At 46.8% G+C, this 14,752-nt stretch overlaps 1 protein-coding gene across 1 annotated transcript; it reads left to right on the top strand.

Moving 5' to 3' along the window:
• The first annotated feature begins 313 nt into the window (after positions 1 to 313).
• On the top strand, positions 314 to 12,952 carry LOC142587593 (uncharacterized). The gene is made up of 4 exons (XM_075698722.1): positions 314 to 491; positions 1,262 to 1,341; positions 3,603 to 3,650; positions 12,644 to 12,952. The coding sequence occupies exons 1-4, from the start codon at positions 458 to 460 to the stop codon at positions 12,881 to 12,883; spliced, it is 402 nt and encodes a 133-aa protein (XP_075554837.1). The 5' UTR covers positions 314 to 457; the 3' UTR covers positions 12,884 to 12,952.
• Positions 12,953 to 14,752: the final 1,800 nt, after the last annotated feature.

Here is a 14,752-nt window from a genome sequence, read left to right as displayed (position 1 = left end):
CTCACGAGCTTCTTTCCTATGTCAAAAAGTATCAATTTATTTTCGGTCTCAGCTGTGCGAGCATGCACACTGAATACGCATAGTAACCTACAATCCTGACATGATTTATGGCACAAAGGCGAAGCCCTACTGCGATGTGAAGAAAGGCGAAAACAGAGCAAAAACGACGCGAGACGAAGGAACACACATGACAGGCGCTGACTGACAACTGAAGGTTTATTGCGGTGGAGCAATATAAGAAAAGCGGGGGGCGGGAAAAGAACTGACACGTCATCAGCTAGCTATTGTCGCATGGCTTTCCTGCGTCGCCAAGCAGATAAAACGAAGCTGTCTAAAGTGTGCAGGCAACTGTGCGCTGCCGAAAACCAGAGCAAACTCTACTATCGACCACATAAAGAGAGATCCCGAAAGCGTGTGTAGCAACTTCTATAGGCGAGGTTCGTGTGGAAAAAGTGCGATGACTTGGGTCAAACTATTGCTTCTATTTTGTGGTAAGTTCAGCCCCGCTATTTGATTAGTAACTTCTCGTTGTTTGCATGGACAAGATAAGTCTCCTTTCAAGGCGGCCTAAGCAGCACACAGATACGTATCTGCGAGAGAATTTTGGACATACTAGTGAAGGACAGAATACGTCGAACGTAAGGTCAGTCCCTAATATATATATATATATATATAATCCTTCCGTCCTTTTTATCTTGTGCTATTCCAAGGCCTTTATGTGCCGCCCTATCCTCTCTACATTGATTATATAGATGTTGTTTCTCCAAGCGTTTCAATGACTCCTCGTTAAAGATATCGCACTCAACTCATTGAATTACTGGCACACAAATGATGCATCTGAGGAAATGTGGGGAACTATAGATGGCGCAACTTGGCCTCCACCAAGCATGATAATTCAAATTTGCACTTGTTCAGTTTATTTAGGCTCTCTACAATAAACTTCTTGTCCGGTAAATTCACATCTCAGCATTTGGCCTAAGTCCTGCATGAATTCACAGTTTTGACTAAGAAATCGATATTCTGGCGATACTTATAGCTGAGCGACTTAAAGTTATGCTAAACAAATGTACCGGAAGCAGAAATGCAATATTTTTTGAACGCATTCAAATACTTAGGAGTTTTATCTTTGTGCAAGAAATTTCATTCCCCAAGTGGATAAGGCTTATAAATGCTAAGACTTACAAGTGTTTTCATGGGGAATCTCCACGAGCTACCTTATTCGAAAGTTGGCAATTATTTCACGTTATTGTTTTGTTTTCAGTGTACTGTCAAGGCTTATCTGGTGATCCCATCGCGCAAAACAGAGCCAAGCGTGACGTGTCCTCTGAGCTGAAGCCACGGGTAAATACGGTCGTAACAGCAACAGTTTTTTGACACACGACTGGCAAGCATATTATTTGCTTTTTAGCGATAAGTATTCCGTAACGTGCGGCTTACATTACTTACTTGCTGTTCAGTTCAGGTTTCTATAGGTTTTATCCTAATGATTTGTTATATGGAGGCTTGAAATTCCATTATACTCTTGTCAAAATGAGGCCATACATTTGGAAGCGATATCCGACTTGATGTGTTAAGTTTCTCGGTAAATATTTGCGCAAAAAGTCTCTTTATGAGGGGAGGCTCCTAATACAAGGTATTTTCTTTTCAATAGGAGACATCTCTAAATGTGACAAAATTGAAATGATCAACAATATGCAGCTGCCGCCCTTCATTAGTCGGCGTACAGTAACCTCTGGAACAACACAAACGTAGCGCTGTTGCTCAAGATACCCTTACCACATCGCAACATAAACATGAGTGAGCACTCACCTCATAACGCGCTCCAAATTGTGTCATGGCGAGCTAACTGCTTTCTCGCGTAAATGGCCGATGGCACGACAACTTGTAGCTAGTGCCCAGAGCTGCATCGTCTGCACAGGGCGGTTTTGACGTGGCGTGTAAATTGGCGCATTGGGCCTTTCGTTGCGTGACTAATTTCTTTGTTGATGCATTACGGCTGTGCCCCGCGTGCACACGTGCGTGCGCTGGCGCTAACAAGGACCGCTTATTCCGTGCAGAATCTCGAGGGATACTTCGCTGCTCTTAAATGTATAAAGCTTGCTACTGTAACAGCCTATTTCATCGTAGTAAAGAACACGATTATGTACGTTGATACTCGTCTAAAGAAGTTAACTTTACTAACGAAAGCTTAGATTAAAAGCTGTAGACTGCCTCACGCCTGTGCGCATTCAGACTGTCACTGAGAGCATATCTGATCCACAGACTTGCTTATTTGAGTCTGCTTACCAATCTTGTCTGTGTTTTCCAGCACGCAGGCACTTTTGCTTATGCGGGCTGGATATGCAACTGTGAAGAGAATAGGTGAAATAATAATAACAACAATAATAATAATAATAATAATAATAACAACAATAATAGTAATAATAATAATAATAATAATAATAATAATAATAATAATAATAATAATAATAATAATAATAATAATAATAATAATAATAATAATAATACTAATAATAATAATAATAATAATAATAATAATAATAATAATAATAATAATAATAATAATCTTCCGGCCACTGTCGTCGTGTGCTTCAGCTGTCATGTCATAATTGCATATGAGTCCTGCCCCCAGGTGCAGGACAATAAATCGTGCACCTACAGTACAAGCTTTGACGTGCGTTTGCCGTACACTATACTACTTAATTCGGCAACTGGTCGCCGCAGCGCCAAATTTATGAGGGAGAACGGCTAGCTCTTTTGTAGTATGCTGAAACTTTGCTTAAAACAAATAAAATTTTATTCACGCCATGCTCGAGAATGTAGTAGCAGACTGGCACTCACGGGGCTCAAGCATTTCATGTTGTTTTCAACTCAGATTAGCGTAGCACCAGCAAGCTCCAGCCAAGCCGATATGTCGCTACAGCTTCGCTCAAATGGCGTGCTGTTATCGCCGTTATCTCACCTAACAAAACAGCAATGGAAACTTCAGCGGCACAGTACTTTTTTGATTTTCGGAAACTGGCTGATCGCGTGATTACCCGTTGCAGTGACTGTCCAAGAACACTCCAAAATAGTGTACCACTCAAGCGATTACAAGAGCGAAAGCGCATCATGTAGCCACTTAATATTTTTATAGCCCGAAAGAGGCCCTCGATATGTTTATTTCTTGACTTGACCACCACAGGGCGCAAGCATTTGGCGCCCACAACTAGGGAGGAAAGTAAGAAAGGGAGGAAAGCACCTTTGAAACCGATCCAGATGGAAGGAGGTGAACGGAGCCAGATAGTGCGGTAGTTGCTGGGACATAACTTGCAGTTACTCGGCGCTAGTTGTTGCGGGGACATTAGTTTGCTGGGTGACAAGCATTGCAACATAGGCGTGTTGGCGCTCTGGTATGTTTTACTCAATGGTCCTCACATAAAGGAATTTCTTTCGGACACATTCGTCCATAAGCGGTAGTTGGATTGTTGTTTTGTAAAATTCTCCCTGTAACTTTTAGTAGTGCCACATACCAAGAACCACTCGACGCTGACGTTGCTCATGCTCATACATAAGTTTTTAATGTAGGAGTTCAATTAAATTGTGTCTTCTTTTGCATCCAGGCCGATAATCGATGTGGGTCTGAACTCAAGGACAAGGACAAATGCGAGGTAAAGATGACTTCAATCTTATCCATAGGTTTATAATGTTCCTCTATATAAGCCTTAATGAACTTGCGTCAAATATTATGCACTGCTGTGCCGCCACCACCTAATAATGTACTCATCTATGCCAATTTTAACCGTGCACAGAGGACCGTTACTTGCAGTTTTATACGAAAAAAAAGAGATTATCATCCGGTTTTGGTATTAAGTACGACATTTCTGTCTAATGGTCTTGAGCCAACACTGAATGACAGTGTAAACGATATTTGTTTGATTAGAGCAGGAACACGTGACTAGGAACCAGTTCAGAGGGTACGGACTCATGTAAGATCTCCACATACAGTGATGCCGTACACGTGATGCAAAGCAAACGAAATGGCCAACTATACTTCACATATTGACTCGAAATAAGTTTGCATGTGATGACACGGGACCCTTAAGGTGAGAACGACGAAGTTCTTGGTTGCGCGCGCGCTCTTCGAGGACCAGCCATCGCTAAAGGCAGACGTTTTTTTTTTGCCAATCTGCCGGTGGTAAACTCTTTTAGTTGTAATAGCTGGGTGGCATTTCTGGTGGAGGTGCGGTGTACGGTCGATGTTAAGATCTCTTGAGCATACCCCAGACCTAAGCCCGGCGAGTAGTTCAGCCGAGCTTACCCCTGTGCACGTACGTGTCAGCCAACGTCTTCAGGGACTCCAGCCACAGCACGGTCTGCTACCCGAACGAACTAGAATGACAAACCAACCACCTCCTGCCACTCCTGCAGCATCGCACGTTGTCGTCAATCACATCCGGACGCCGAATCTGTTCCACGGAAGTGCTTCAGAGGACGCCGACGACTGGCTTGGCCATTTTGACCGGGTTGCCAACCTCAACGACTGGAACCACGAGCGTAAGCTACGCTACGTGTACTTCGCTCTTGAGGATTCCGCGAAAACATGGTTTAAGAACCACGAGGCGACGTCATGGGATGAATTTCGTAGGCAGTTCCTCAATGCCTTCGCCAGGGCGGACAGGAAGGAGAGGGTGGAGTTAGCGTTGGAGGCAAGAATTCAAGGCCCGAATGAGCGAGTAACGGCGTATGTAGAAGACATGAATCGGCAGACGTGCGGACTTTTCTATGACTGAAACATAGAAGGTGCGCCATCTCATGCGCGGGTCAGAGGAAATCTTTGCTGGCCTGATTCGAAATCCGCCGCCGACACTTCAAGAGTTCCATGACGAAGCCACTACTATGGAAAAGGCCCTTCAAAAGCGGGCCAGGCAAAACAACCGCGATGCCTTGATTTGAAGGGTGCTCTCAGCCGTTACCCTCGGTAACGACGTTGGCGTCTTGCGAGAACTCATCAGGGCTGTCGTCAAGGAGGAAATGCAGAAGATGCAGACGACCACTGCCCCTGTGGGACAACTTTCCATTGCGGAAATGGTGCGCGCCGAGGTCCGACAGGCCGTCCATATCCCTAGACAGTACGAGGCACCACAGCAGGGATCGCACGCCGAAATGAGTTACGCTGAGGCAGTACGCCGTCAGTCACCCTCAAGTGCGTGCAGCATGGTACGCCCCGCGCAACAAATGGACGTAAGCTTCAGGCCGCCTCGCAGCCCACCGCACATCGCTGAAGCAAGGACTAGGAAGAGCGACGTCTGGCGCAGCACAGACAACAAGCCCCTTTGTTTTCATTGTGGCGAAGCCGGACACATCTACAGAATGTGTCCTTATCGTCATGTGGGGCTCCGTGGATTCTCGCCGAATGCACCTCGTCCGCGACCTGGTGAGTGGCCGCCGGAAATAGAGAGTTTCGTCGCGAATCGTCGCAATGTTGATCAGCGATGGCAGGAGCCCCGTTCGTTGTCTCCTGCTCGTTACAGGCTACCATCACCAAGCCAAGCCTTTACTCTCGGCGCTCTGAGACGCCGCTCGCCTAGCCCGGCGGGTCGAGAAAACTGAGTTCAGCGACCTCCGGAGGTCAGGCCGCTGACGACGACCGTACGCAAGATCCTCTGCTATGGCGACAACGACGAAAACATAACGACGCAGACGTACAGACGGAGTCAAACACCTTACGAGAGGTACTAAAGTCGAACATTCTCGTCACCATAGACGACGAAGAACTAACGGCGTTAATCGACACTGGAGCGGACACGTCAGTTATGAGCATGGACCTTGCCTGCAAGCTGAAGAAAGTTTCTACCGAGTGGACTGGGTCGCAGATACGCACTGCAAGAGGCCATCTGCTAACCCCGGTAGGAAGATGCACAGCGCCAGTGAGCATTCGTGGGTTTACGTACCTCGGAGATTTCGTTATCCTCCCAAGCTGTTCGAGGGACCTAATTCTGCAAATGGACTTTCTGCAGGCTAATGGAGCTGTAATTAACTTACAAAAGGCGCGGGTAACGTTTTTGACGGCGCAGGACTTAGCAGGGAGCAGCACTGACGACATGTATGTCAACGCCTTGAGGATTGTTGACGAGAACATCACGGTGCTGGACAGGAGCAGCGTAATGACCCTCGTCACCTGCGACGCATTCGACGGCTATGAGGCTATTGCCGAGGCAAATGTCCCGCTGCTGCTCGAAAGACACATCTGCATCGCCCGGGGCCTTGTTCGAATACAGCATAAGTGCTCGCAAGTTTTGTTGACCAACTTCAGCCATGAGTATCAGCACGTCTCTCAAGGTACAGTTGTGGCATTCCTGAACGACATTGCTGACTTCTCCGATATCGGCACGTTACAAGTGACTTCACCGGATGCAACAACTCGCGCCAGCCTGAACATCAGCGTCCATATTATGCTGACTTAGCAGATGTACAGAAAGCTCAGCTGCTGGGCCTACTGACTGAATTCTCCGGCTGTTTTTCTACAGAATCCAAAGTCCAGCGCACTTCCGTTACGCAGCACCGGATCGTTACCGAGGAGTCAGCGCGTCCTGTTCGTCTGCATCCGTATCGCGTGTCACCTATGGAGCGGGAGGCAATAAGGCGTCAAGTTCAAGAAATGCTAAATGATGACGTCATCCAGTCATCGACAAGTCCGTGGGCATCGCCTGTTGTACTAGTAAAAAAGAAAGACAACACACTCCGCTTCTGCGTTGACTACAGACGGCTTAACCGAGTCACCAAACGCGACGTTTATCCCCTGCCACGGATCGATGACGCTTTGGACCATCTGCGTCATGCTCAGTTCTTTACTTCGTTAGACCTAAAGTCAGGCTACTGGCAAATCGAAGTGGACGAGCGTGACCGTGAAAAAACCGCCTTCGTGACTCCCGAAGTGCTGTACGAATTTAAAGTGCTACCTTTCGGTCTCTGTTCCGCTCCTGCTACGTTCTAACAAATGATGGACATTGTACTCGTTGGACTAAAGTCGCAGAGGTGTCTAGTGTACCTAGACGACGTTGTTGTGTTTTCCAGCACGTTCGATGAACATCTCGCCCGGCTACGAAGTGTCCTTACCGCAATACGCAAGGCCAACCTCACCATCAAGCCTGAAAAATGTTACTTTGGCTTCAAGGAACTCGTTTCTAGGCCACGTGGTCAGCTCCCAAGGTGTACGACCAGACCCAGAAAAACTCACTGCCGTTGCCGAGTTTCCTCGTCCTAAAGACAAAAAGGCTGTTCAGCGGTTCCTGGGCCTCTGCGCTTACTATCGTCGTTTTGTTGAAGGCTTCTCAAGGATTGCTGAACCGCTCACGAGACTGACGCGACAAGATGTGCCCTTTACGTGGACGGAAAACCAAGATCAGGCCTTCACCGAATTGCGTAAACGCCTTCAATGCGCCCCAGTGCTGGCGCATTTTGATTACACTGCGACAACTGAAATACACACCGACGCCCGCAACGTAGAACTCGGGGCCATTCTGGTTCAATGGCAAGATGGCGCAGAACGTGTAATTGCGTACGCGAGTCGTAGTCTGACAAGAGCAGCAGCTTATTATTCAACGACCGAAAAAGAATGCTTAGCAGTCGTGTGGGCCATCAGCATGTTGCGGCCCTACTTATACGGCCGGCCATTTTGAGCGATCAGCGATCACCACTCGCTCTGCTGGCTTGCCAATCTACAAGACCCGTCAGGTCGCCTCGCTCGTTGGAGCCTCCGCCTCCAGGAATACGACATAACAGTTGTCTACAGATCCGTCCATAAGCATAGCGACGCTGACTGCTTGTCACGTTCTCCTATTCCCTTGATGTCCTCCGATTTGGAGCTAGAGTTGCCGTTTCTTGGTGTCGTCGACGTGGAGCGCATGGCTGAATATCAACGTGCAGACTCTGAGCTGCTTCCAGTCATCCGATATCTCAAGGGAGCTGACGTTGTTGTCCCACGTCCACTTTCACGAGGATTGATGTCGTACTGCCTGCGAAACGATGTCCTGTACAAAAAATAATTTCGATAACAGCCAGGAAACGTTCCTTCCCGTCGTTCCGATGGCGCTGCGCGAGGAAGTTTTACAGGCGTGTCACGACGATCCCTGTGCCGGCCACTTAGGCTCCGCGAGGACATTAGCGCGCATACGGCAAAAATACTATTGGCCACACCTATCTTCGTCGGTTCAGCGCTATGTGCGAACGTGCCGTGACTGTCAGAGGCGTATAGTTCCACCCGTGAAGCCTGCCGTCTCCTGCAGCCTTTGGATCCGCCTCCGGAGCCGTTCCAGCAATTGGGAATGGACCTTCTTGGGCCGTTCCCCACGTCATCCTTGCAAAATAAGTGGATAATCGTGACAACTGACTATTTAACTTGCTTTGCGGACACGAAAGCTGTGCCGCGGCGAACTGCTGCTGAAGTCGCCAGCTTCTTCGTCCACAACATCGTGCTTCGCCACGGTGCACTCGCTGTACTCATTACTTACCGCAGTGCAGCGTTTACAGCGGAGTTATTGCAACAAGTCGTCACACTGACGCACACCGACCCCCGAAAGACCACAGCCTACCATCCCCACACTAACGGCTTAACAGAGCGCCTAAACAGAACATTAGCCGACATGCTGTCCATGTACATTGATGTGGAACACAAAACGTGGGATGAAATTTTGCCATACGTCACGTTCGCTTACAATACCGCTGAGCTGGAGACCACCGAGTTTACACCATTTGAGTTTGTTTACGGACGTCGCGTTACAACCCCCTTATACGCCATGCTCCCGGTAGACCACAGAACCTCCTGGAATGACACCACTGAAGATTTCGTCGAGAAAGCCGAGGAAGCTCGCTAGCTTGCTCGGAATCGCATCCGCACCCAGCAGAATACCGACGCCTACCATTACAACCGGACCCTACGGAATGTCCAGTACTTACCAGGCGACCGCGTGTGGGTGTGGACACCTATCCGACACCGTGGGCTCTCAGAGAAATTGTTGCGCCGCTGTTTTGGGCCCCTATGAATTTGTACGCCGCCTCAGTGATGTGCACTACGAGGTCGTGCCTCAAAGCTCTGATCCTGGTTAGAACCGACGCCGTCCCCGTGCTGAAGTCGTCCACGTAGTACGGATGAAGCCGTACTACGCACGCGAGGGATAAGCAACCCTCACAAACTGCTTCAGCATTGTGTACATTCCTGTATGTTTTTTTTTGTCTTTTCATGCTGGCACTCTTGCCCCTAGTGCGCGCCCACTGCCCTTGAAGCGACCGCGCCGGTCGCGTTTGAGAGGGGAGCAATGACGCGAAATAAGTTTGCACCTGATGACACGGGACCCTTAAGGCGAGAACGACGAAGTTTGTGGTTGCGCTTGCGCTCTCCGAGGACCAGCCATCGCTAAAGGCAGACGTTTTTTTTTTGCCAATCTGTCGGTGGTAAACTGTTTTAGTTGTAGTAGCTGGGTGACAATATGACCATAGCTGTCTGCACAAATGTCAAAACGAAGCCATAGGTGATTTGGTGGGAAGACGTCCTCCAGTATTCTGCCTTGTGGTTTTTACCTATTGCCGAAAATGTTCCCCCAAAATAGTTTTTCCGCCTAATGGATTACGCTTACTACAATGTGTTTTCGTCACTTAAATATGAAATAAATGTTTTCTTTTAGGTATTTATGTACCTTGTCATTCAAGAATTTCATTATAACATTCGTCATATAAAAATAATTTTCTCAAGGACGCTAGATATCATCAGCTTTATTTATTTGCATTGCACGACGAAGGCCTCTTTCAGCGATTTCACTTGCCAGTGTCTTGCGCCAGCTGACCGCATGTTATGCCTGCAAGGTTCCTAATTTCATCACAACACAGTTCTCTGTGGTGCTTAGCTTTGCTTTCCTTCCATTGGCTCCCAACCTGTAACTATGTAGAGCACTGTTTTATGTGCCCTAGGCATTGCATGGAAAGCCCAAAACCATTTCTCTCTTCTAATGTGAACTAGAACACTGGCTTCCCAAATTTGCTGCCTCATTAACACCACTGTCTTTATATCTTTTAACGCTAGAAGTGTGTTTTCTCATTCCATAGTTTGCTGCGTTGTCTTTAAGTTCTTGTCAAGCTTCATTGATAACCTCGAAGTTTCCGCCACATATGTACGTACCCGTAGAATGAAATGGCTTAACCATATCTAGTCAAAGATAGCGGTAAGCCTCCACTTACCACGTTCTAACACATACCATACCAATATCGTTGATATACCATCGTTTTGTAGTTTTCCGATCTTACTACCACTCAATGTAGTTAAAGTCAGTGATGATAGTGATGATGGTATATTAGGCGCGCGGAGCCACAGACGCCAGCCATAGGGTGATTGTTTATGCAGATGAAGTCCGAAAAGGATGAAAATTAGGATCGCTAGTCCTTATAATTTGTGGCCCCACGCCACGTGTGCACCTCGACAATGCAGAGCAGCCGAAAATGTACGCCTGCTGCCGCACCAGGCGATGCGAGAAGGAAGAGAGCATCGCTGCGACGGCGCGTCACCCTCACTCTCGGAAACCTGTGTCATCCGCACGTTCCGTGTGTGCGCAAGCTCTCATCTGCGTTCTAGGTTCGCCTGTGTAATCGCTATGAAGAAATGTATAAAACAGAATACATTCGAAAGGAAAAACGTTGGGGCCAGCGAGTTTAGAACTTAAGACCCTACTCAGAAGCCGATTATCTTACCCAGTGGACTAAACCAGCGCCTTCTAGCGTTGGCGAAGCGTCTCAACGCGCTCGCTTGCCCGTGAGGAGTTCCCAACTTGTAGGACCACTCAGCGGCGGAATATTGGACAATAATGCTTTCGCATTCACAACTCATAGGTAGAGTTTAGGTGTCCTCGAATATATTATAGTGCGTTTAAGTTAGTGAATCGTGGGGTTGACACTGTCATGTTATTGTGAAGAGGAATGCTCAAGCTGTGGCACACAACTGAATGGTAAGGAATCTAACTACATATTGAGCGAACATGCGTCCACACGAACCAGTTACACTCAGACACACTGACAGGGGGGCGACAACGGGCGTCGATCGTCGAAATCTTATCTGCGAGTCAAGCGCGTTGGCTATCTATAGATGCTTCGTCGCCGATTCCCGCGCAGTCGCTGGTGCTCGCGTGCCTTCGAGACTGTGCATCACTATTTACCTCGCGCATGCAATCTGATTACACAAGGTTTGGTGACAACATAGACAAGTGAAGCAATCGGCTACATCTTGCAATAATGTTCCAACACCTGCAGGCGAATGTTTGAGCGCGGCGATAAAATTAACAGTTTCAACATTCGTAAATCAATGGCGACAACGTGCAACAAGATAATAATAATAATAATGAATAAAGAAATGCGTATCATAAATTAGAAATTCATAGATTAAGTTATATATTTAGGTTACCTGAAAGCGAAATAGTGCCAATATTGCTTTTTGGTAGTTTCTGCATTGCTATTGAGTATTCAAGGTTGCGATAAAAGTGGACATCTGGCGGCGCCTGGTTGCGGTTTCTTTCAGAATGCGCCTTCTGAAGTGCTTGTACAGTCAACAGCAAAAGTTTACGGGATGCGGTTTCCCCTTCACATGTGAATTCCTGCACTGTTAAGGCATGACAATACGCATTTAATGAATCACTGTGTAGGTGCCGAAGGCTACTACATGCTGGAACATATATATCGAGGCTGTGTGACCACGCTTCGCGAGAATTCAGCTTCTTGGCAGATCCTGCGTCCCGTAAACTTTTGCGTTTGACTGTACGTTTCGGTCGAGGTGTTCAGCATGATTACAATTACCCGCAGTGTGGCTGCCCATGATTGAGCGAGTGTCCAGCATCATTGGTGGCAGAGGACGCGGTTGTGTTGTAATGAGCTAGTAGACGAGGTCCACAATTGTTTAACCGATGCACTTAATTTGCACACACTTATCTTTGCCAAGGCTGGTGGTGGATATCAACAACGAGTGCAATAAGCATGGAATGATTCAGGTTTGAAAAGAGATTAGCCGTCGTCTCCTTCTGCTATGAGTCACGCACCCTAACAGCTCAATTTATAGTGCCGTTGTAGATCGGAAGATATTTTTAATCCTCAATTTTTTTTACTGCCGGGGACATTTTCATGGCGCAGTATTGCTGAGCACTAGATGGTGCCGTATAAGTGCTAAGTACCATTGCTGTAACTTCAGCGGGTAGAAGTTGTAGACACAGTGGCATGCCGAAGTGCTCAAAGAAATTGGCGCGGGATCCCTCGTGCCGGTAAAGAAATCGTAGTAGAGTAAAAAGCAAAAAAAAAAAAGAAAGTGTATCGATGTTGCTTTTCTTGCAGCATGAGATAACAAAGAATGTTGAACTATTTGGAAATCGTTCTCTCTAGCGCCATTCTGCTTCGGGCAAGGAAAATATTTTTGCGCCCACAATAATCTCTACACACAAAAATACTGAGTGAAGATAGTAGAAGCTCTAATTTACATAGGCTCTTTTCTGTAATTTGAGTACTACGTTCGGCAATTTCTTACTCGCTATGAATAAATTTCAAGCTACACATATCCACCCACGACAGCGGGTCATTATGATTTCCGTTTTCCCACTAATTATGCCTTTTTTCTTTCAATGCAACTCGACGCCAGCTGGTAGGGTGGTGTCCTGGAGGCCGTGGCAGGTGCTGTCGGAACGAGTGCATCTGCAATGTACTGCTAAGCCCATGCGAAACCTCCGCAATGAGTGGGCCGGTGCCTGGACACGAAGGGGAATGCGCTCTTGAGTGCATGAAGAAATGCTACAAAACGTGCCGGAGTGAAAATAAGACGAATGACGAATGCACAGCGCATTGCGCATCCGTATGTTACAGTCAGTGTACTGTCCGATGAACGCAGCAGCGAGAAAAAATAACCTGGCCGTCGACTACTCGTGCAATAAAGATTTGCGTCGGAGCGACACCAATAGGGCTTCAGCTTTTCGGGGGTACATGCAATGAAATTTCGACGAAACAATGGGTTCAGCGTTTTCGTCCAACATGCGTGTCGTCTGTGAGATATGCAGTTAAGTTAGGAAAAAGAAAAACACATCAAAAGGCACGTCTTCTTCGCGGGGGTGCAATAAAATATGAAGTGCTATGGTAATTAAGAATGAAGTCTTTGTTAAGAGACGCTCGAACGACATCCCTTGGCACGCTTCGGCCATCCCAGACCATTGTGCCAATAAAATGCATATCTTATCCCAGCACACCCCAAACTACGTTTGCATGTTAACGACTTACTAAGCAATGCTCTATAGTTTCGGGCACATCGCGAAGGCGACCATTTAGATTATTTACAAAATATCTTTCTCACTCAACCAAATTTTCAGAGGTAGCGTTTCGCTGTGTAAGTTGAAATAAAAAGCACGTTTTCATACATGGGAATGGGGACATTTTGCGTACACGCTGAAGCACGTCATGCCGTGGCAGACTGGCGAATGTAGCGCGGCAAGTAGGAGGTGGGAAAACTCATTAATTTTATATCATGATACACTTGTGTTCTCGACGCTCTGTAGATATATTTAGTCGAAAAGCAAAACAAGACGATTATAGTTCGCACAGCGAAATATACTTCATACCTAAAACATCAAACACAAGGTCGCTCAGAATACGGGCATGAAGCTACTAGTTTGAGTAACGCATTGGCTAAATTAACTTCGATGACTAATCGTAGTACTGGGTTTGAAATATGGCGCGTGCTATTTGGTATGCGGCAATAAATAAAACACACATTTATTTGTCTATATACATAGACAACAAAGCCATAGGGTACAGAAGTAGCAAGCGCAGAGAATGGTATCTCCAGATCAATTATATTATTCATAACCACCATCTTCTATCGAACCTAACATGCCCCACATTAAGTAGCTGCCACCTGGGGTTGAGTCTCTTTAATGTGCTATGGTGTTGGTCTGCTGAGCACGAGATCGCGGGATCGAATCCCGGCCACGGCGGCCGCATTTCGATGGGGGCGAAATGCGAAAACACCCGTGTGCTTAGATTTAGGTGCACGTTAAAGAACCCCAGGTGGTCAAAATTTCCGGAGTCCTCCACTACGGCGTGCCTCATAATTAGAAAGTGGTGGTTTTGGCACGTAAAACCCCAAATATTATTATTATTATCTCTTTAATGTGTTAAATGTACAAATAAGCCCCATGACGCATAAAAAGTCTGCGCCAGTTAAGATCCACGCTTCATAAGAAAATTGTTTGAACTCTCACTTTTACGTTTCGCCCTGTCTTTGGAGGAGCTCTTGCGCCGGATAGATGAGTCTGTGTCTGTCAGACGTTTCCCTCTTGCGGGGTAAAGGCAAATCAAAGCGTCTGCTCACGCCAATGACGTTTTCTCTTTCCTTATAGACAAAATTGGCTGTGCCCCTTAAATCACGAATTATGATATTCCGCAGGGAAAATCCCAAAACTTACAGGTAATAATTTTTTAAATGTCCTTAGTGCAAAGAAAACCTCAGTAGGACAGTTGTTATGTAAATGCGGTCGCGTCCTCATATGGAGACCATCGTGACCTATTACTAATTAATTTATTTTGCAAGTAAGCTTTGACAGATTATTGAATGGAGACAAATTATGTATTCAAGATTCTGCGAGTGGTGCGTCCACAGGTTCACAGGTCATGACGTTAGAAGAAACAGTCCTTCTCAGCTGCGACGCACAGGAAAACATCGCATTTCCGGCAGCGGACCCTTGTTTTCGACGCACACTTG

The sequence above is a fragment of the Dermacentor variabilis genome, chromosome 7 (genome assembly GCF_050947875.1).
Source record: "Dermacentor variabilis isolate Ectoservices chromosome 7, ASM5094787v1, whole genome shotgun sequence".
Taxonomy (NCBI): Eukaryota; Metazoa; Arthropoda; class Arachnida; order Ixodida; family Ixodidae; genus Dermacentor; species Dermacentor variabilis.
This window is presented reverse-complemented; position numbering and strand designations above follow the sequence as displayed.